Source organism: Parasteatoda tepidariorum, chromosome 6 (genome assembly GCF_043381705.1).
Source record: "Parasteatoda tepidariorum isolate YZ-2023 chromosome 6, CAS_Ptep_4.0, whole genome shotgun sequence".
In the NCBI taxonomy this organism is placed as follows: domain Eukaryota; kingdom Metazoa; phylum Arthropoda; class Arachnida; order Araneae; family Theridiidae; genus Parasteatoda; species Parasteatoda tepidariorum.
This window is the reverse complement of record NC_092209.1, coordinates 22,006,209-22,030,983: the sequence shown is the minus strand read 5'-3', so window position 1 is coordinate 22,030,983 and position 24,775 is coordinate 22,006,209. Positions and strand designations below refer to the sequence as shown.

General features: G+C 30.6%; 2 protein-coding genes across 4 annotated transcripts in view; both read right to left on the bottom strand.

Moving 5' to 3' along the window:
* The window catches only part of LOC107441742 (sialin), a 91,664-nt gene that overhangs the window by 24,262 nt on the left and 42,627 nt on the right, over window positions 1–24,775 (bottom strand). The gene's annotated exons all lie outside the window — the stretch shown is intronic.
* The window catches only part of LOC107441740 (sialin), a 32,220-nt gene continuing 8,114 nt past the window's right edge, over window positions 670–24,775 (bottom strand). Inside the window, exons 2-11 of one of the 2 annotated variants that reach the window (XM_043053127.2) lie at window positions 23,567–23,618; window positions 19,731–19,936; window positions 19,203–19,436; window positions 18,042–18,225; window positions 16,467–16,597; window positions 12,731–12,880; window positions 6,730–6,862; window positions 4,968–5,123; window positions 4,011–4,096; window positions 670–921 (exon numbers count right to left, since the gene is read on the bottom strand). In XM_043053127.2, coding sequence (XP_042909061.1) covers window positions 712–921; window positions 4,011–4,096; window positions 4,968–5,123; window positions 6,730–6,862; window positions 12,731–12,880; window positions 16,467–16,597; window positions 18,042–18,225; window positions 19,203–19,436; window positions 19,731–19,936; window positions 23,567–23,573 — 1,497 coding nt within the window. In that variant the 5' untranslated portion in view covers window positions 23,574–23,618 and the 3' untranslated portion in view covers window positions 670–711. The remainder of the gene's footprint in view (window positions 922–4,010; window positions 4,097–4,967; window positions 5,124–6,729; window positions 6,863–12,730; window positions 12,881–16,466; window positions 16,598–18,041; window positions 18,226–19,202; window positions 19,437–19,730; window positions 19,937–23,566; window positions 23,619–24,775) is intronic. The other variant, XM_043053129.2, reaches the window with a different exon arrangement.

The following is a 24,775-nucleotide window of genomic DNA, read 5'->3' as shown; positions in this document are numbered from 1 at the left end:
CCTACCACACTCTAAAATATTTTGCAATAAACGTAATAGTTAGCAGTCCTGCTTTTACAGACCTGAGGCATAAATTTCAAAGGTCTTAAATATTTTTCAAAAGTTTCTATGTGATAATGGTTAAAAAACATCAGCGAGGCTAACTTCTCCAGTTGCAGCTAAAGTGCTTTTATAAAGTGGAAAAGTATCAAAAATTTCATATTGGCCAGAATTTTCAGTGGCTAAACTGCTTGACACTTTGACAGTAGAATAAAATTTGCTATGGACGTAAGGTAACCAAAACTAAATTTAACTTAATTTTTTTCAAAGCGGAGCAATTTTGCATCTTTTTTAATGTCAGAGTAATGTATTATTAAAGCGTAACTATCCGCTGGAAAATGACGTTCGTAAAATTAGCATTTACGTTATTAATTTAAACATGTTCGTAAATCTAGACAAAGCTGTTATTGTAAAAGTAGGCATTACGTTTCATTGCATGACTAATATATTGGGCTCCATTCAACTATTTTAACTAAAATTTAAATTGTTTTTTTCGTACTATATAAAGGTAGCTCAAAACCACTGCATTAAGTAAGACTAAATCTAAATGAACAAACGATTATTCAAAATTAATATTTAATTAAATTTATGTTGAAATTCCTAGAAATGCCTGTGCTAATAAGAATAAAATTTCTTTTATTAATTTATAAAAATAAATAATATTCTTTTATTTCACATTTGTACTCTAATTTTTTCTTCATTTCTTTCATTCGAAGAATTCTGGGCAGAAGGTTCTTGAGAAAAATCTAATATAGATTTCTGTTCTTCTTCGGCAATCCAATCTTGTTTCTCAGCTGAGGAAAAAATAACGTAAAACAAAAAACTGACGATTAAAACAGCGATTACGATTCCAAATACAATTTTCCACTGGTGCAATGTTTGCTGTAACATGAAAATAATATATTTATATATATGTATAAGCTGCAAGAACATAGACCTCATACAATAAGTTTTGAAATATAGAGAAAACAAGAAAAAAGTTATAAGATAAGATATGCAAACGTTGAGTATAGTTATCTTAACATAAAACAAAGTTGTCACCAATATCCAAATTCAGCAGATAATTATATATCGTATCTTTAAATACTTAAATAAATAGGTTGATTCATAACCCATCAATAAATTTCAAACTACTTTATTCCGACATGCACCAACACACAAGCAAGGACACCATCACCATGCTTAACTGCTCTTACTAAATTTTTTTGGATTAAATTCCTCAATTCTTTCCTCTCCATACTATAAATCGAAACCAGAAGAGTTCAATTTGCTTTAATCCGTCAATAGAACATCATAGATAAGTTTATTATTGTTATTTTTGTTATTTTATAACCATCTTTGAGCAGCCGATTCAATTTTGGGTTTTCGACTACTCATGTTCATCTTCGTTGCCTTGTAATTTTGAACCCAATCCAGATGACAAGGAAACTCCTGAATCAAGTATTGGGAGTAACCGGACGAACTTTTTGACGGAACTAAACCGGATTTGCGCTACAAGGAGAGCGAAACAAAGAAAGCCTCCTACGGATAGTCTCACGGCCAGTGGATTCTAACCTATGATCACTCTACCACTGAGGATATTTCACGTCAACACTGTGGTCACTGGCAGTGTGCGAAATTCGTATCGACCAACAATTGCTGGGATTCGAACCCGATTCTCCCAATTGTAAGGAGAATCCAATCTATTCCATAGCCTCCATGGTCTTATAGATGCTTTTGGGATTTACTTAACATCAATATTGCGAAGTAAAACCTAAAATTTTTTTCTTATTAGATATTCTTATAATTTCGATCTTATTATTAGATACCCTATCTAAATTATTCATTTTAACTTTTGGATAGAGCCCTAAAAGTCATAAGTGTAAGAACACTATATATCTATAAAAAATTCTATTAAATTTTTCAAAGTTTTTCTGTACTGATAAAGTTCATTTACAGTTTCTTTTTTTTAATTTATCTTTGTGCCAATAGGTGGCAGCATGAGTCTTAAAATTTATAATTANCCTCATAAGATTTTAGGATTTTTCTTTCTTTTTTGAAAGATGTTTACCTTACCATCATTTCAGAAATAATTATTAGTGTATTACCTCATCGTTTTTTTCTCATTTTTAAGATTATTTCCAAAAAAAATTTTTTTTAGTTGGGTTTAACACTAAAAAAAAAACGGCTTTTTGTAGCGATTCAGAAAACCGGAAAAATCAGTTATCCGGAATAGCGATACTCCCGATCGTTCCGGATAATCGGTTCTCTACTGTACTATTTCTCGGGCATTAGGTTTTAACTCTTATAAGAATATACATATTTTTTTCTGTTAATGTACAAATATTTTTCCGATGTGTTTTGGATATTCCTTCTCTAATAAAAAGAGATACCATTTTGTTTTCGGTTGTACAAGAAAGAATATCAAGCATTTTTCTTTTTTAAATTTAATAAGACACATTAAAGAAGGAACGTTGCAATGCTACACGCTACATTAACTACGTCTCCAGAGTAACTGAATGACGGTTCATATAGAAATCGCAGGTATGCGTCTCATGCAACAACGCCCCTTATAGTTCGTTGCGATCGCGAATAATTAAGTTTTATTGTTAAATGTTATAATTTTAACTAAGAATAGATATAATATAAACCTTTAATTTTATATATTTCATTTTTGGTCGTAAATTTAATTTGTACTATTTGTAATACTGTATGGTGGCAACATACTGGGTTAGATGATAAAAATTGATGTTTTTAAATTATTCTGTTGATGTTCACGAGCTGAGGAGGTGGTTGTAAAGCTCCTGGTAGAATGCTGATTATCCCAATGAGTTGATAAACTCTTTTTTAGAGTGGGGAAATCCGTTGCCTTACTGTAAGGCATATTTGCTTGTTATGTGAGTGAATAAAATAACCAGAACGTGTGCACCATGAGTTAGGTGTGGTGAGAAAAAACACACGTGGCCTGGCATTATAGTGGTAGTTTTTCATCTACCAAACCTAATGGCTAAAAGTTAATGATGTGATATGATAAGTGTATAATCTCCAAGCAGTAATGTTAGTATGGTATGGTAACTTATATAAGGGGCAAGATGTTAGCCCGTGGTAATCACTGAGGTGCATTTTTCCTGTTTGATAATAACGTTTACGCAATTATAATGCTAATACTTCTATCACTTTTGGATTTCTCGAAAATTTTTATTTTCAACGTGGTAGTAAAATGTTTATATTCACCTACTTGATTCTTATTTTTAAAAAAAGCATTTAAAATTATTGTCATATTTAAATAGTTATATCTAAATGATTATATTTAAATAATTCTATCATACATACCGAATTATAAGTTATCATGGTAAGATTACATTATTTAATTACAGAAAATAATGTTAATGTAGCTGGTAAAATAAAAAGATTGAAAATAGTTAAGATCAGTTCAACGTATCATTGAACGGAATTTTTTTTTTTTTCTCATAGTAATATTTTACTTAAGAGTCCTAAAGAATTCGCACTTCAGATTTGGAATAAAAAAAAGTGGTGGCAAGATCTCTGTACTTTCAATCATTTTTCGGTATAACTGAATATGAGTCAAAAATTACTAGATACTCAATATTATTTAAAATTTACTAGATACTGAATGTGATTCAAAATTTAACTAGGTACCTGAAAATTACGTCACCACAGATAAGTCGGGATATTTTTTGATGCAGAAAACCAATCAGGTTCGACACACACCCGTGACATCGCTTACAGGCATCCAATTAAATTTGATGTAAATCACGTGGTTAGGCTTAATCATTTCTTCTCGAGTTGTAAGTACCCAATTGCATATAATGTGAGTTTAACATTCGTATACTTTTTAAAATCGAAATGACAACTAAAACATGAAAATATCAAATGTTTTTAATCAGCATCTTGCCATCACTTTATTATTTCAAAAAATTTGCTAGTGAGGCTTTTTATTCTTTTACTACCATTCATTCAGCTATACACACCTGGTGTTCAGTCAAAGCTCCCACAACAAAAGGTGCCAAAAATCCAGGTATGTTTGAAAGAGTATTTGTAACTCCCATCAAAGTTCCTAAATGAGATCATCAATAAAAGGTAAATAACACGTATAAATATTGGTTTCTCAATGTGTATATGTTACTGAGAATGAGAGAAATCAAGAGAATGTCGATTTTCTGAGATGAACAATCATATAGTCGCTTTGGTGAATGTCTGAAAAATTTGTTTATCCGATTTGATATTAGTTTATTCGTTGATATTATTATATTTATTCGATATTTTAATATCTGCTGAGGATAGATTAGGAGAAACATCAGTGTTTGGAGTACCAGTTAAATGCATGCTGGGCAGTGGCACTGAACCTTAAAAAACATTTATGTAAGACGTAACGGGCATTGGCACTTAACTAGACCTAGTATAGATTTCGGACATTTAGCAAAGTGATTATGTGGTTGTCAACATTCACCGGTGGAAGTCAATAATCACCAATTTCGGCCATTCACAATAACACATACAGCTACATGGGTTGGTCAAAAATATAGATATATTTCTATGTAAACAATCTTTTTTTAGTACCAAATGTTTTCGAAAATTTTACATTTCGAAACTCTTGGCAAAATTTAAAAGATTTTAAATTCCAAAACTCATTTCGATGGATCAAAATTTTTCATGAGTAAAAAGGACCTTCTATCCAAGAGTTATAAGAGAGTCTTTCAAATTGTGCCCGTTTGCCCCTCAAAATTTCCCAAAATATATAACTTCCAAGTTTCCGTGGAAAAAAAATAAACAGAACCACCCTGAAAATAATAATTAAAAAAAACCTCATTAAAATTTTGTAAAGCAGTGAAATTTAATTTGCTGTTGAGTAACAATTGTTTTCTTATTATGGTGAATATTTAAAAAAAATCTAAAGAATATTTTAAACGAAATCTCTATAATTTTACCTGCATATTCTGGAGATAAATCTAAATGGGTCAAATTGTATCCACTGTAATAAAATCCACCAATCACAATAGCACACGTAAAGAAAACAACATTCAGTGTAAAGTCACATCCCGCAAAGCATACGCCAATAAAAGCTAATGTCTGTCCGAATCCACCTAAAAACATTTCATAAAAAATTATTTTACTCGATCAAAGTAATCAAATGTAAATTATAGGGGTGTGTCCGTTGTTGTTGTTCATTTGCGTCGCACTAGAGCTGCACAATGGGCTATTGGCGACGGTCGCGGAAACATCCCTGGGGATGATTCGAAGACATGCCATCACAATTTTGATCCTCTGCAGAGGGGATGGCACCCCCGCTTCGGTAGACCGGCGACCTGCACGCGAAGTCGATCACTTTACGGTAGAGCTTTAACGAGGACCAATACCTCACACCCTCGGTCCTTACGTAGACTTATCCAAGTGGTCACCCACCCGCACTCTGACTGCAGCCAGTGATGCTTGACTTCGGTGATCTGCTGGGAGCCGTGTCTTAACGATCAGTCCATTGAGAGGCGTTTTCGATAAATGTAGATACAGTTACGCATAATTAGTTGAAAATTTTTTAATTGATTAAGTGCACAATACATGTCACTAGTATGTGTATGCCTAATTTTTCGACATAATTGACACCATTCTCAAAGCATTTGTTAAGTCTGGGTTCAAGCTTTTGTTTTCCGCAACCATAGAACTGTTTTCGGAATAACATTTCAATTACAGTTATGACTTAATCATAGTCGTGAATTGTTTTCCTCCAAGAGGCTATTACAGGAAAAGGAATAACTGAAAAGTCAGAGCTAACGGAACACGTAAACGGAATTCTGATTCACGTCTGGCAGGATTCAGATCTGACGCAGACATTATAAAGACGTACTGTACAAACAATACATGCAGTATGGTACGTAAATTTTTGGGAAATCGGAAAAGCCAATGCGCTTTATACGAAAATTTCACGTAATATTGACGGAATGATATTACCATTGAGATGTTTGGTAAAAATTTTTTGGCATATTTTACGTAATAGTAATGGAATAGATTTTACCAACTACCCTTCGGTAAGATTGATTTAAAATATTTTACGAAAGATTTGATGAAAGAATATTTACTATTTAGATTAAGTAAAAATGAATCTGTGTGTATTTTATGTATTATTGACGCAGCAAATTTACCATTCAAATTTCGGTAAATTTCAGCACGAATTTATTCACGCAAATTTTCTGTTTTTAGGATAACCACTTTTTTGTATAGTTTCAAGTCACGTACATTTTGAAGCATTGTTGACGTAAATATTATGTAAAAATAACGTACTCATTCTTACCTAGCAAAAAACAGTTGGATAAATTTTCGTAATGAGAAAAAACGAATTTATTTTCATATTATTTTAGGAGAATTTTACGTTTTTTGGAAAACCATTTTTTGCTATTATTTGAAGTTTCAGTTTCACGTAAATTTTACGAATACTTAGAAAAATTTAAAGGTGAAATATATATATTTGATTTAAATTTAATGATTCTCTGATGTCTGGAGAGGTGAACTGAAAACATAATGACCTCGGGGGAAAAGCGAAAAGTCCAAATTTATTGTACACTTTGCAAACGGAGTAAAAGAATTTTTTCTTTTGCTAATATCTGTGAAGTAACATAGCTTTTCGAAAACAATTTGCATTAATAAAATTAGCAGTTGACAGTAAAAAAAAAAAAAAAAATCGGCCTGAATACTTACACACGGCTGTACAAAATTTGCGAACGAAGTTCGTGGAAACAATTTTTTTTCGCAAAAGAGTATCTGATGTAAATCCAACAAGGATTCCAACTGCTGGTTGAATCAGGTGAGGATATGACGAAAGAAATCCATTCTATAGACAAAGACATTATCATATGAGTAATTGTACTCAGAATTAATTTTTTATTGTAGCAGAAAATATTATTTTAAACAATTTTTTTTAATTCACTTACATGCACTTTCACCTTCTATTCTACTCCTTTGTTTCATCAATAGTTTTACACAATTATGTATAATTGCAATAAATAGAAATTTATTATAGTTTTTTTTTCAATACTTTTAAAGATAGATTATTTTTCTGTAGATGGCACCACTATGGTAAAATTTAAATTCAATCATAATAATGATATTTTTTTTGGAAATTTTGAATTAGTCGTTTAAAATGGGATTTTTGGGGTGAAATCTGGGTAACTAAATTTATTAATATTTATTGAGGATGGTATTATAACTTCTATAGGGGATTAGTGGGTTTATGACTGCTTTTTCTCAGGGACTTTTTTTTTTTTTTGGTTCTGACGTCCGCCGGATGCGGGATGACTCTGGATTTGGTAAACAGGTCAATCTAGATTCTTTCGCCTTGCTGAAGGGAGGATAAAAGAGAGGTGAAGAGGGTGGCTAAAGCAGTAACCCGGAGGATACGGAGCTTGTCCGCAGGAAAGGTGGTCCGTGACAGCACCTCGAAGATGGTGGATCGTGAAGTTAAGGAAAGCTAAACTGAAGTCTCTAACGTGAAGAACGACCGTGATTTGCCGAAGGCCGATATCTTCGAGACGGTGGGCCAAGTCCGAACGTATCTATGCTGGAAGTCCGGTGTTCCCCTTCTACATGCCTAAGCCTAATGAAATTAGTAGAATAGCTGGAGAGATTTTGAGATCCTAGCCGAGGAGTTTGTCCACGAGCTCATCTACCATTCCGGTGGGCGTTTCCAGAGGGCGAACAGTAAATTCTTTTGGGTACTTATAAAACTTTAAATTTTATTTCGTTAAAATTTTAGAGGAATCATTTACCGTAAATTCTGAATTGTTTATGTTGTGTTTTTTGGGTAGGAGAACAATGAGTATTTAAGTGTGATTTATAGACATCACAAACCAAGTCTTAAGTGTTTTTAGTAATGTTAAATGCAGTTTTTATTTCTTAAATGTTTTTTTTTTTTAACTGTATGAATTGAAGTTTATGCTTGAGTGTTTTAAGGTTGCATGTTGTTTTAATTAATGTATAAAGGGAAGTGTTTATTCTCATGTTAGCATTTGGAAATGTGTAGAATTATGTTTTTTGAAGATTTAGAGTTGCAATAAAAATGAGTTTTAAATGTTAAGAGTTTCCTGTAATTCATTCGATACTTGCCTACTGTATAACCTGGGTAACCGTTACTAAAGTTAAATTTAGAGATCACAGCTAGAGGGGTAACGGTACATAATAGTGCATTACAGTTATGTAAAAGAAGATCAGGGTTTGAAATAATACTCGTACTTTACTGCAGAATATTTTTCTTTAGTAAAGTTGGTAAAGTAAAGTTGAATAGATTATACAGTCTTATACATTGCTTAGTGTACTGCACTCTAATGCGTAATTTCTTCAAAAGTTTAAATAGGTTTAAATTTTTCCCTCTTTAAACTTTTGATGGTTATTATACTTCATTTTCAGGTTTATTTTACCATGCAGTTTTATTTTACGTAAGTTTTAGTTCAGTTAGAAACTTAACGCAACAAAATCAAATGGTTATTGAAAATGTTTTTAAAATGAAAACTAAATTTTGAAATTAATTCGTAAGACCAGTTAAAAATGTAAGTATAGTGAGATGCTTCTGTGTCGTGGAATAAATATCTATATCAGCATAAGATAAACTGTGTGAGAGAAATTAAATTTAGAATTATGTAACGCTTACAAGTTGAATTACAGTTTTCTTCGCTTAATGTGGATCATAATGATTTGGATAACATTAACCATTTATTAATCAAACAAAATAAACCTACTTATGTATTGTATATTTACTTTAAAAATATAAAAATTATACCCAATTATGAAAAACATCAATTGTTGATTGTCTAAAATTTTTTTTCGAAGAAGATTAATCATAGAAGTTCGTAGTCATTAAATCATCGGAGCGTAATTGTACTTAAATTTCAACACTTCATATTTCTTTACCACCGTTTTATTATACGTTGAATGCCATGGGTGTCACCGGTGATCAGTGAAGCCAAAGTTATTAGAAACACATAATTCGAGTAAATTTTTTTAAATATTATTATCGTTACTAAAATGGTTTGAAGAAATGAATGCAATATAGAACACACAAAAATAGAGATGCCAACACAGAGATGCCAACTTGCTCCGGACAGCGAATAAATATTTTCAAGTGGTAGTTTGTTAATTGTGATTCCTGGTTTAATAAATTCAACTTAGTAGATTTGTATCAGCCACTATTTCTAAGCAATTCGTAGGCTTATCAAATTCACCACTTTCTTTGGATATTATCAGAGATGCCAACTGCTCCAAACAAATCAGAATTATTTTGAAAACGGTAAGTAAATACAATCAAAATTTCAAAATATTTGACTAATTTGGCTTACTTTCTAAAACAGTGTTTCCCAAAGTGTGGTACACAGTGGGAACAGTTTAGCGAGGGTGCGCGTTCTTATATGAAATATCTTGCAATAAACGAAAAAATTAAAAAAGCTAGCCATGAAAATTTACGATTACGTATTTTTCTATTTGATATTTTTTGCAGAGTTAACAGTTAATAATTAGTGGTGTCAACAGCCAGTTTTGATTTTTAACTTTTGTGCAAATTTTTTTTTAGTAAAAAATACATTCATTTTTTAATTAGTGGTACACAGCGTTACGAAAAATTTAGAAAGGGTACACAAAAGTCATAAGTTTAGGAAACACTGTTCTGACAGGTATAGTATGACGGTAATATAGAAAAGTGGTGAATTAAAAAAGCCTTCAAATTATTTAGAAATAGTGGTGGATAAAGACGTAATAAATTAAATTTATTAAACCAAGAATCACAATTTATTAACTACCACTCGAAAATATTAATTCATTCTCCGGAGAAAGTTGGCATCTACGTAAACCTTTTAAAATCTAGCAAAATCTGTTTAATATTTGCAAATTTAGTTTGCAGTTATTTACCATTTGGCTAGACGGGCAAGCCATGTAAAATTAGCGAGGTATTCAACGTGTTAAAGACTTTAATTGAATTCCTCATGCTTGGTCAATGTCATAACGAATTAAAATGTCAGTCATTTGTTTTAATGTTTAATCAGTTTGCTTTTTGATATCTATATAGTGAAACTCAATTCAAGCAAACAAGACATAAAATATCGACATGCTCGTTATCGGTTCAAATAACATTCAGTTCTTCTGAAACTTGAAGAAACTTATCACGGAGCACCTGATGATGATTTTCGAAAAATATATAAAAAGAAACTGATAATATATTAAACAATTTAATAATGAAAGAAATTGATAATTTTAACATACAAATAAATCGAAGAAATTCGGATCAAATTATTTTGATATCAATAAGCAGGCTAGCCAACTTTCAACGCTGTTTGTAAAAACTTATACTAGTGGTAGCTATGTTTATGCTTTAATGCATATTTTTATTTTAATTATTTAAACTTTTCCACGCTTTACTTCGTAGAAATGATATAGAAGTTCATATGTAACACCACTTTTATCCACCTCTTTCGTGGTGAGGTTTTTGAAATGTTGGCAAAATTACCATGTTCTGAAAGCCTTGGTTCTTAAATTTCTACCACTCAATAAAGTATTTTGCGAAGAGCGTAGTTGTTGGCAGGCCAGAATAAGCAATCGATAACATTAACCGTGTATTAACGCTTTCCAAGGCTGTGTTGAGTATACTTACCACCGCGTTTTACCACTTTTAATTTAGGTTTCCATTTTTCAATAACTTCAGCTTTCTTGACGTGAGTTTGCATTAAATTGGTAACCATTTGTCACTTTTAAAAAACGTATAAAAGTTATAAAATACATAATTCCTTTTCAAGTTTGTAGCATTTAAGGAATTTATTTTATAAATAAAGAAAAATAAAAGTCAGTAAGTTCCTAATAGATCATGTTAAATATATTTACCACCAAAAAAATGGCATTTTTATAAATTAAATGAGTTTTTTTTTTATATATATCAATAACTATTCTTAACCTTCCGTTAGTCGCGCACTTGTTTCCGACATGGTTAATCGCGTTGCACCTATGAGGTGTTTCTGATTTTTTGAAAGCCAAATGAAATTAAGTCTAGTTTAAATAGTTAATTGTTACCAATTTAGACTCTTTAGAGAGATAAATATCAAAAAACTTATTTAGCGAAGTACCGAAGATAAATTTTTCTTGCTCCCGCGTCGGATCTTTTCCTTCATCACAAGATGTTCAACCAATTGACGCAAGAAGGTTCTGCGGTGTTTTACTCCGTAAACATTTTCTGTGTATATAACTTGACCATTTATTCCTGCTACGTTGAGTAGGACAGAAAATGAGATAAAATATATATATTTAATTCATAAAAATATTATATCCATAATACTTGCGTCAATGGTCGCGCTACACCAGAGGGGTGATTTGAGCGGTTCCAACTCTCCATCGACATGTTCTAAGGTCGGTTTTACACGGACATTTGAGTAATCCAAAGTTAGGAACATAACATTAGGCTCGACCCCCGGAAAAATCTATTGACTGCAAAAGAGGTGGAAGTGCAGTAGGGATGCACCTGTGAGGTGCGCGCGACAAACGGAAGGTTAAAGCAATTTCAATTCCAAAATTACTTTAATTTTCCTTTGCTAAAAATAAAGGGTCCGTTAAAGGGTTAAGGCAGAGATCACAGTAGAACTATATTTTTTTTAATTTGTTGAGATTCATAAAAAATTATTAAACTTTATCCATGAACGTTTGTTCCTAATTTAAGTTTATTCCAAATGCATGTCAAATTCAAATAGATTTTAAGTAAATTATGTTTGAGCGATTTTTATATTTAGTTTATCTACTGCACCACTACAAAGATATTATTCAAAATGAAAAATGACAACAAAAGGGGTAATAAAACATAATAGAAACGTTAAATGGGTAAATTTAAGATAAACGTACCTGCTTAATTGGAAAATGAAGTATTGTACTGAAATAGGTAGGTAAGTCATTGAGTACTGTGTAAAAGCACCAATCTCCTCCTACTTGAGCGATGACCANTAATTCACCATTACTTTGTTCAAAATAAAACTATTTAGTTATACTTTGAATTAACATTGATTATATATATGATTAAACTAACAATAATTAAAACGAAAACAAAGTATGCCTGTCAAATTAGAAACGACTACATTTAAGTTACCGTTTTTTATTTAATTACGTCCTGATCCTGATTTTGTACGAATGCTTTTCTGAATCACCCGTCCCCAAGAGGTTAATGCATATTTTACTTATTTAAACTTTTCCACACTTTGCTCCGTAGAAATGATATAGAAGTTTATATGCAACACCACTTTTATCCACCTCTTTCGTGGTGAGGTTTTTGAAATGTTGGCAAAATTACCATGAGTTCTGAAAGCTTTGGTTCTTAAATTTCTACCACTCAATAAAGTATTTTGCAAAAAGCGTAATTGTTGACAGGCCAGAATAAGCTATCGATAACATTAACCGTGATCACATTAAGGCAGTGATTACAGTAGAATGATTTATTTTTAAATTTGTTGGGATTCTTAAAAAATTATTAAACTTTATCCATGAAAGTTTGTTCTTAATTTAAGTTTATTCCAAATGCATGTCAAATTCAAATAGATTTTAAGTAAATTAGGTTTGAGCGATTTTTGTATTTAGTTTCTCAACTGCACCACTACAAAGATATTATTCAAAATGAAAAATGACAACAAAAGGGGTAATAAAACATAATAGAAACGTTAAATGGGTAAATTTAAGATAAACGTACCTGCTTAATTGGAAAATGGAGTATTGTACTGAAATAGGTAGGTAAGTCATTGAGTACTGTGTAAAAGCACCAATCTCCTCCTACTTGAGCGATGACCAGCGCCCAAAACGGAAGTGACGTCGAAATTTTTCGCCATGGAATTGAGGGAAGCTAGAATAGAAAAATAAATTGTTAAGTATCTGTTAAGCAAGAACTTTGGAAGATATAAAAGTGCATGCCACATATCAGAAAAATTTAAAAACTGGTAGAAAAACTGAGGGAAAACAAAATGTCTTTACTAATTACTATCAACCAAAGTTTATGAAATTTACTGAAAGCTCAACAACTTTTTCCCATGAATTTCTCCAGTATATGGCTACACTGATATGTAAATTTAATTGGTTTATTTTGAATAAAATCAAATTAAAAAAAAAAGAAAAATTATCGTTTAAATATTGGTTTAGGTAATATTGTAGTTAAAATAACCAAAATATCAATAAACATTAATTATTATTGATTATTATAAATTATGTTTCAAAGTTGTTTTAAATGTAAATGGAAAATGACGTTTTTAATCATTTTTAATATTATAGTCAGTTAGAAAAAAAGTTATCTAAAAATAAAAACAGTACAGCTTATTTTCCCCTTGTAGTTAATACTTGTAGGAATTATTTACATAAAAGATAAATTATTATTATTTTTTTTTAAATTTATCGAAGTATGGAATTGAAACAGCAATTTTATATTAATTTATTATAATAAAGACAGTATCTAGTTATTTGCAGTTTCAGGTAAGATTAAAAGGTAAATTTTTTTTCAATATTCAGAAGTAAAAATGCAAGCTTTTCACACAGACTTCTAATAACTGTTAAAAATTTGTGTGCCAAATTTGATAAATATCTGTTTATGTGTCGAGAGAGAGAGAGAGTTGCTGCTGTACTTTTGTTTTATACTAAACTGAGGTATTAATTAATTTATGAAATATGTATATACTATGCCTGCCAACTCTTCCGGATTTTATTTTCATATTTAAAGTGGTAGCAATACTCATGTTATTCCAATTAACTTTTTGAATTATAATGATAATTATAAATGAGTTTGACCACCACTACATATATATAATTACAATAAATATATAAAAGCACAATATTCTTTAACCAAGCGAATTTCAACGGGATCAAAATATAAATATGTTTTTGAGCCAAATTGTTTTTCGTACTACAACCACTCTGAAAATAAATTCTCGGAAAGAGTGAAAGTTGGCAGGTATGATATACAATATAATTTAAAAGTATTTAAGAAGTTCACACCGGGAAAAGTAAAAATACTGGTAGAAGAACTATTTCAATATTAGATAATATTCGGGAGGAGTTAATCAATTCTCAACAATCACAATTCACTGTAAGGATATTTATCATGAAGAAGCAATTCAATATAAAAATTGCATCCGTTAAAAACAATTGGTAGTTATGGATTTTTATTATTCCCGGAAAAAAACTAAAAAATGAAATTTATTGTTACCAGTTTTTACTCCGGTGCGCTGCCAAGATGAGACAATCTAGCGTGACTCACCGGTGGGTCACCGCGGCGTGAACGTGTTAAACAGTGATGCCTAAATATTTTACAGTGATTTAGAATTTAAGTTATTTATCGGTTAACATTTTCGATGTAAATAGTTTTCCACCACAACAGATCAAAAATATTATGTGACACATTTAACGCGTGGTTTGCCCGTCTGGCCATACAGTAAATAACTACAAACTATACGTACTTATAGACAGATTTTGCTAATTGTTTTAAAAAGTTTAGCATGATACATTACTGCCAACTCTTCCGGATTTTGCGGAAGATTTTATTTTCATATTTAAAGTGGTAGTAAATATATACTAATTTTTCTTTTATAAAATTAATTGTAAATGATTTTGATCACCACTATTCTTACAGAAGTTAAGCACATACAATAACATGCGTTACTATCATGGTTGTCATCTTAAGTTTTCTCAAATACAACGTGTTTGTTTGCTTAAAATTGAAGTTTTAATTCCATTTTAATACCACTGGGAAAAATGATAATGGAAGGGATTAAAAGTTGGCAGGTATGATGACATATCAGAACAAATGTGGTGAATTATATAAGCCTACGAATTGTTTAGAAATAGTGGTGGATAAAAATCCACTAAATTGAATTTATTAAACCAAGAATCACAACTTATAAACTACCACTTGAAAATAGCTATTCGCTGTCCGGAGCAAACTGGCATCTCTGTGTTAAAACTATTTGATTAAAACTATTTTCGTGTGTTCTATACTACATTAAATTCTTCAAACCATTCTAGTAAGGATAATGACATAAGAAAAAATTAAAAATTTACTCGAATTAGGTGTTTCTAATAATCTTGGCTTTTCCGGTCACCGGTGACACCCGAGGGACTACGAACAAACTCATTGCCGGTCAACGGTACCCCCATGTATTATTTCCATGGCATTCAAAATAATAAAATGTAAACGTTGCTAACAGATTTCTGAATATTTTACTGCTTATTTCTCTATCAATTTATTTAAATTTTTGCTGAAAGCAGAGCAGTTAGCATCTCTGTTCAGATGGAAAATATTTGAAACACATTTTGAACTTAGAACTCATTTTCCCTTCAGGAATATTTTATTTTCTCAAATTTATTTTACTTTAATTTGATTTAAAATAACTTTGATTACAGATCATTAACTTAAACATACACATTTAAGTTCTAATTCACGTCGTTTGGTGTTAATAAGAGAGGGCTAATTAATCAATTCTTTTCTACTTATAGTGTCCATTTAAATTTCTTTTTACTATCACTAAGCAAAAGCTTCTTAGAGCGTACAAGTTAGCAAGTATGTAATACGCTAATTGGCTAAAATTATTATATTCTTGAAGCTGAGGCAGAGACGTCAACTTTGCTCAAGACAGCATAAATATTTTAAAGTGGTAGTTTATCAAATGTGATTCTTGGCTTAACATATTCAGTTTCAGAGATGCCAACTGCTCCGTACACGCCAAAATAATTTTAATACGGTAAAAAACTACATAGTAAATTTTGCAAACAATTGACTATTTTTGCTTGCTTTTTTAAAGGTATAGCATGACTTGAAGTAAAGTACCGTTTAAATAGTGGTGAATTATATAAGCATACGAATTATTTAGAAATAGTGGTGGATAAAAATCTGCTAAATTTAATTTATTAAACAAAGAATCACAATTGATAAACTACCACTTTACAATATATATTTGCTATCCGGAGCAAGTTGGCAACTCTGTGATTTAGTAGATTTCTCCACTATTTCCAAATAATTCGTAGGCTTATATAATTCACCACTTGTTGGTATTAATGTCATGCTATACCTTTTAAAAAGCAAGCAAAAATAGTCAAATTTTACTTTGTAGTTATTTTCCGTTTTTATTTAAAATTTTTTTTCGCGTGTCCGCAGCAGTTGGCACCGCAGCTGAAGGGAAAATATACACTAGATTTGAAACATCAATGGCTTCAAAAAATATGAAGATGATGACGTGTTTCCAGTGTTCCATTCTCAAGACTGGCCAGTAATGAATGAAGAAAAAGAAAGTGATTCGAAACATTAATCGTAAAGTTGATAATTAAAAAAGGAAAATAAAGGTGTAAAAGTTTTGTTATAATTTTTCTCTTCAGTTAGCGCATTTCCACTTCCATAATTATAAGTCGTCTAGAACTTATTCAGAAGAAAAATATGTGTTAGTACTTACTTTCACGTTGGATTTAATTTTTTGATCGGAAGTAATAAATTGCAGTTCCGTCTTTGTGATAAAAGGGTGTGTGTGAGGGGAGTCCGTGACGAAAAGGCTCCATAATATAAACCAGACACAGCCCAAAATACCTGAAAACAAAATTTGTAAAAAAAAACTTGAAATGAAAAGATATTTTTCTGTTTGTCAAGGCTCTATTGAGATAAAAAGTTATTTCAAAGAAACAAAAGATTTTAAAAAAGAGCAAGTGATTTAATTTATTTTATAGCAGAGAGAAAAAATAGTGACATAGAACATTTACTAAAGAAAACTTTTGAAATTGAATTTTAAATTTTGAATTTTTTCTCCCTTATAATTTTATTTGTAATAAAATCATTGTTCAAAATATGCACATAGTTCTTTCTAATATCTAAGAATACGAAGGTTACGACAAATATTGGTAAATGATGTAACTACATAAATTAGCGATATTGGAAAAAAATCATGAATCTGCCATTTTTTATTCTTTCGGAGGAAGTATTTCCCAAGAAGTAATAAATGACTAATTGAAATGCAATTTTGGACAAAATTAACATTTCACAATTGCTATGGCTTGACCTTTATAATGGCTTAACTTGCTTTTCATTTCTATAACTTGCTCTTACATATAAGATTGGTTTATATTAATGTAATGATAGTAAAAATCATATTAAATTTAATTTAGATATCCAAGATTTAAAAAGAAATTTATAAGATTCATTACCATTTTATATATAAAAAGAAAATTGTATGGACACTACGTAGTAGTTGGCAGCTATGTGTGATTATTGTGATATTTATTTTATGACCGTCGTTGAACAGCCGACCCAATTTTTTTGTGTTTAAAACTATTCATGTATAACTCCGTAGCCCATTCCAAATTTCCCCAAATTTTGAACCCATTCCAGAAGACAATCGAACTCTTGGATAAAAGACTGGGAGAAATTCGCCTTCGTGGAGGACTTTTTGGCGGAACTAATCCGCATTACACGGAGAGGAGGACCATGAAAACTTCCCACGGTTAGCCTGATGGCAAAGGAACTGTAACCCATGATCCGTCTACCACTGAGGACATTTCACATCAACGCTGTGGCAGGATGCGGAATTTGTATCGACCAGATATCGCTAGGATTCGATCCGGGTTCACCTTTTTGGAACCTGAATGCTCTAACCTCTGAGCCATCGCGGATCAAACATGCAAATATCCATGTGATATTGATAATGCCCTATATTTTTGATTATTGACTATGTTAAAGTTGGGCGATATTAAAATTGGGCTCTTATCAGTCGTAGAGAGTCATGTTCGCGTTTGCGGCAGCTGAGGAAAGGAGTCATCAAAACATAGTCCCTCTCCCATAAACATCTCCTATAAAACTCTAGAAGAATGATCTAGCATTGTTTCAAAACAAAAATGGTAAGATAAACGCAATAGTGCTTCGCCGATTGGTAAGATCATGCAAAATATAAGCACGTATTTGTTAAAATATTTTCAAATAAGCTTAAATTTAGGACAATAGAAAAAAAAACGAGCAAAATTATTAGCAATATAACACATACCTGAAACATAAAAAGCGGATGGCCAGCCCTCAAGAAATTCTGAATCACACAGAAGTCCAGAAACGAATAAGGTGACTACAGTTCCTATATGTATGCCGCAATAAATTATTGTAGATAAAAAAGCTTTTTCTGAATCTGGTAACCACCGTCCTAGCATTGAATGCATAGCTGGCATTGTCACTCCCTAAAATGTAATTCCGCATTAAAATAGTACATTTTATGTAAAATATTAGATATTTTAACGGTCATTTATATTTTTGAGAATATAATATCTTTATGTCATGAAGTTCCATGTGTAAGAAAGAGTATTCTTTGGTTCAGATGTGCAAACCCCTTCGGCTTTCAGCTTAAGTTTTTTTAATATATTAAAAGTAGTAAAAAATACAAAGCTATTTGAAGTAGTTTTAAATCGTCCTAAATGATGTTTTTTTTAAAAATTAATATATATATAATAACAACTTAGGTTCAAAAATTTATTCAAAGCAATAGGGTGAAGCGAAAAAAAGAAGTTTTCGATGATTGAGAAGCACTACCTCCCAAAACTTGTATACGGATTAATATATCACTCGTGAATTTTTCAGAATTTTTATGCATCATCTTCATTTCTTGTAAAAGATTTGAAATTTTAAAATATTTCAAAAACCAGCCAATTTTTGTAAATCTCTTAAATTTTTAAAAATCTTATGAAAACAAATTCCCTGTCAAAAATTACGTATTGAATGAAACATTAGTTATGAACTTTATAATTTTTTTAGCAATTTTGCAAAATCTGTGAAATTTTAAAAACCGACCTAATTTAGGGTTTACGACTAATAATGTTCAACTCCAGAGCCTTGTACTTTTAAACATAATCCAGAAGACAAAGGAGCTATTGGATCAATCATTGAGAGAAATTTGAGTCCACATCATTTGAGAGGAACTAATCCACATTTGAGTTACATAGAGAGGGAAACGAGGAAAATCTTTAGTTAGCAGAAAAATGAAATATGTTCACTTAGTTCTTTGTCATATTCTCAGAACTCAGCTTTACAATTTGGATTAGATTTAAATTTAAAAATATTTTAAAAAGAATATTCAGCAATTTTTTTTCTAATAATATGCTGGAGCGATTCTGATTCTGGCCAAAAAAAAAATAACCTAAGTATAACAAGAACTTCGAACCTGTGCTAATCCTTCCAAAACTCTAATAGCAATCAGAACATCAACACTATATCGAGCAGCCATTGGTGTCAATAAAGTCAACAGTGCTGTTATAAAAGTTCCAATTCCGAATACCCATTTTCCACTATACATTTCAGCAAGCCTTCCTCCAGGGATCTGCGAAACGCAATAACCATAATAAAAAGATCCAAGAATCGTGGCTTGCAAACTTGGAGACCAATAAAATTCTCCATCCTGTAATACAAAATGGGAAAGTGAATAGTAATTAGTGTTTTTTTTTTCGTGAAATACTATTTGTATAAGTCTGGATTAGTATACATTGAGCAAAATGAAAAAAGATCACCTTTATAAATTTAGATTTAATGATCGAATTTTTAAGTAGTTCATTGCTATCTTAATAATCTAAAATTCGCTAATTGATTTACGCAGTAGTTTTTTTTATAAAACTACATATAATTTTTATAATAAAACATATTTTATTTGAAAATATGTATGAATAATAAAAATAGAAACCTGTCTTATGGATACCTTTATTTGATCATGGTTAGATGAATTTATTGGTAAGTCATCTGTTGGAACTTTGCATTCATCTCCAGACGTGGTGTTACTGTGCACATAAACAGTGCTGTTAACCATAGCAACTATGGCTACATTGATGTTTACTCTTATTGTATAGATTGTGAAGAAACCAAGGAATCCAGCAAAGGTGAAGAGATAACGTACTTTAGAAAATTCTGAAAGTAAAGTCAGTAAATTAATTTCCGATACACTAAGCGAAGCAGTATCAAGAACTCTTATATAAATGGTCGTTATAATCCTTTTAATATATACTGAGCGTCCTCTTCACTAAGATTACCCGATATTTTAATGTTTATATTTCCTTACTTTTTTGCCGAAGATATCTAATTAAATGTAAACATGCATTATGACCATAATTTCCTTGAAGTCTGAAAAGGAATACTGTGGCAAAGTTCATCCGGTAATGCTGGTGATATATCTACTACTGCTGGTTCATTTTTTTTAATATATTATGTTCTGCTATAATACTTGGATAGTAAATATTTGTTTTGAGGAACACAGTACAGACTTCACTTTGTAGTGTTGACCACTGAATTCTATAAATCTAAATCGTATTGAGCATTTGTAAAATAAGTTTGAGAGAGTCATATGACATCTTGATCAACAACCATTTACTCTTACATTATTGGAAAGTGTTAAGTCTTCAAACGTAGCCTCAGAAGACATAAAAGACATGATTTTTTAAAATTGGCTTGAGTGAATACTGAGGGTCTCCACTTATCTTCTACATAGGAAGTGGCAGAAAAAATGTGATAATACTTTTCAGTTTATTATGAGGTACTTTAAGGCCATATGTTTTGTCTTAAAACAGTTTGTAGAAAAGTAAGTTCAAGAGCTTGACTAAATGCAATAAAATTTATTCCCCTGTTCAAATCAAATGTTAAAATGTAAGTTTTACAACAAGTCAATATTTCTACAATCAATATTTACAAGTCAATTTTGGCTAAAAACCGGTAAAATTGGTTGGTCTAAGTTGCAGCAGATCAAAGTATATATTTTTTGTACAATGAATAATAAAAATGGAAAACATTTTTTATAGACATCAGATATTGTCATGCACTTAAGGCCAATTTTCAATGGGGGGCCTCATTAATTAGTGTTTTCGATTAATTAAATGCATAATCCGACATAAAAATGCAATTTCTAGAACATATCTTTTTTTCATATAAAATATGGAGATATATTTCTGTAAAATATTTCCATAAATTATTTTCATCAATGTATTTTTATAAATTTTTTATACATCTTTATAGAGTATGGAGCGAGGCTGTAGCTGCAATGTATATTATATGGTCCCAAGAATTTAAACAAGAAGGAGAAGGGCCAAAAAATTTGCTCCTTAAATTAATTTTTCCGCTTTGTGTATTTCGCAATATTGCGGGAACTATTAAAACTTTCTATCCGAAATACGAAAATTCAAAATAATTCATGCAAAAGGAGCTTTTAATTACTATAATGGGAACAAATTTTTGTTGAATTTGAACCAATTCTTGATCTTGCTTAATTTGGGTGTGGGGATTTCAAATATTAAATTAGTTTTGCTCCTATAGTAACAGAAATTCTTTTTAAAAAATAAAATGTTTGCCTACTTTTTGTCGAAATGTGCAAGTTTAAAAACACCTTATAAATAACAGGGAGTTACATAAAAATAATGCTACAAATTTCTAAGGGGGTTAGGACACATCATTGAGATTAAAATTGCATAAAATTTATTTTTCCATATTATAACTTGTTCAGAAGCATACTTAAAATCAATTCATAGTAGGAATGCGCTCCTAGTGGCGTATGACGACACACCCGAGCATAGGTTCCCATGCAATTTTAATTTTAACTCTAACTCCCTAACAGTTTGTTTCATTAGTTTTGCGACCCTCTCACATATATAACGTGCTTATAAACTTGAACTTTTCGACAAAAATAGACAGAAATTGTGATAAAAAACTAGTTTTGAGAGAAAAACCAATGACAGATTTGAAACCAGTGATATGAAAATATTTAATACCAGTTTTAAAAAAAATGCCAAAAAATGTTCCCCAATGTTATTTAAAAAGTTTCAAATTATTTTACCATGGCTGGAAAATATCTGGATGTTTCCGTTCGAATGTTCGTTGTTTTATATTTCCGTTTGAAAATCATAAAGACAATGTGCAAATTTAACATTATTTTAAATTAAGTTTAAATAACTACAAGCAAAAGTGTTTGACAAAACTTTTACATTAATTGTTCGAATATGAACAACTCAGTCTCAAAAATCTTAATTTCTCTGAAGAAATGTATGCTTGTTTAAAGAAGGAATATTTTGGATGCGGTTTCTCACTATACTAATAATGAGCATAAATTAAATAACATGTTTAGGATCACCTGTAAACGTGTCATTTAATTCATGCTCATTTTTAACTAAGTGAGATAATTAATACCACTAATGTCTCCCTTAATAAGCGAAATTACAATCATTAGAACCTGAAATTAATCGGTTTTTTTACCTTTTTGCACACTGTATAGTGCGCAGAAAAAAACGATAAAAAAAAACGGACCACCCTGAATAACTTTCAATCTAATGTTAAGATCTTCACGTTCTAAAACTCATTCTTAATGGCTCGAGGGGCTTACCTAAAATATGTCAATTATTTTGTGCAGACGATATTTTAAATTACAAAATCAGACACAAAAAACGTACATACTTTCTCTGAATGAAATTTTTTTTTTTTCTCTACGGATTTGGATTTCAGACCTTTTAAATATATAAGGTAGCCGCAATCTGGAAAATATGGTCCCCTTTTGTCAGGAGAGCGATCCAAACTTTGAAGCTCCTAATGTTAAATTTATTTTTCTCGTACTTCGCCATATCTCAAGAACTTTTAAAGCGAGTTGAAAAATTTTTGCACACAATTATAAAATTCGTTGACCCTAAGATAATTCCACGTAAAAAATAAATTTCAGTAAATTTGTACTATTTTTTATTATTTTATTTAATAACTGTCGTAAAATTTTTGAATTGTAAGGTATATAAATTTTTATATAGTTTTAAAGTTAATAACTGTACCAGGCAAAATACAAAATTTTAGCGAAATCTGATGAATAGTTGCTGGGAAATAAAATTTTAAAATTACGATTATTTTTAAAATTCGATTTCTCAGGAACTATTCAACCGATTTTGCTCAAATTTTGTATTCTCCCATGTAATATACGATACTTTTAAATGATGTAAAAATTGTATATTTTACAATTACATTGAAAAATAAAATAATATAAAAATAATAAAAATTTTCTAAAATTTAATTTTTTTATGGATTTACTTTCTGACAAACAAATTTTATAATTGTTTTCAATTCAGTCATAATGTTCTCGAGATATGTAATAAAATCAACATTTCGTTTGTCCAAACCTGAGAACGCTAACCTGGCCAAACCATGGTGACCATATTTCCTAGATTGAGTCTACCCCCATATTTTGGGGGTAGAAAACTCAAATCCGGCGAAAAAAGGTATGTTTATTCAGAGACAGTGCATTTTGTCTGATTTCGAAACTGCAAATTTCGTATGCACCAAAATTAACACATTCGAGGTCACTCCCTCGAACCATTAAAAATGAGTTCTAGAACGTTAAGATCCGATCATTAGATCAAAAGATACTCCGGGTAGTTCATTTTTTGGTGCATCAGCATTTTATTCCTAGCAAAAAAAAGACAATAAAGCCTGCTTGAAGCAGTACTAATAAATACAAATTACTTTGTTTATATCTTCCATTTTCTTTTAAAAGTATATATGAAGTAGCAATTTACTTACTTAGCATAATTACTCCTACTGTTTCTCAGCTTACATAGCAAATCTTGGCTTTCTAAAATTTTAAAGAAAACGTTTGTTTTTCATTTAATTAGTAATTTTAATGTGTACTTGTTTAAAATATACATGCAAATGGACAAGTGTAAAGTATAATAAAGGATATATTACACTACGACACAAAGGATAATGGACCCTATAAATGCGCAAACAAGTGCTGAAATTTGAATGTTTACTTATTGTCTTAATTATTGTCTTAATGTATTTATCTTTACTCTTATCTTAACTGCACATATATTTTAGACTAATAAGAAAAAGTATCAATCGTTGCTTAATTCACCTGTTCCATTTATAAAAAGTCTGGAATAATGAAAAGCCTTATTAACCCCTTGGGGACGGGCGATTCAGAAAAGCATTCGTACAAAATCAAAATCAAGTTGTATTTAAATAAAAAACGGTAACTTAAATGTTGTCGCTGCTAATTTGACACACTTACTTTGCTTTTACTTTAATTATTGTTAGTTTTATCATATATATAATCAATGTTAATTCAAAGTATAACTAAACAGTTTTATTTTGAACAAAGTAATGGTGAATTAAATAAATCAAGCAATTATAACTCCGCCCACAAATAAACTGCTAAAGAAATACTTTGATTACCAGTTTTATCTTTTTACCCTGATTGATACGGTTTTATGCTGGCACATATTTGTGACAGTCGGCGCGAAAGGGTTAAAGATAATTTGCAAGAAGCCTAAGCAAATTCTGTCTGATTAAGAACTTCTTGGCTCATTTCCTAATTCGCTTAAGCATACCTGCCAACTCTCCCGGATTTTGCGGGAGATTTTATTTTCATATTTAAAGTCGTCGTAAATATATACTATTTTTTTCTTTTAAAAATTTAATTTTTAAATCATTTTTATCACCACTATTCTTACAAAAATTAAGCTTATATATTAATATGCGTTGCCAGAGATGCCAACTGCTCCGGACACGACAATACAATAAAAAATACGGTAAATAAGTACAAAGTAAATTTTGCAATTATTTGTCTATTTTTGCCTGCTTTTTAAAAGATATTGCAATACATAACTACTTTAGAGTGGTTAATTATATAACCCTACGAATTATTTAGAAATAGTGGTGGATAAAAATCTACTAAATTGAATTTATTAAACCAAGAATCACAAGAATGTTGTTGCCACTTTAAAATAT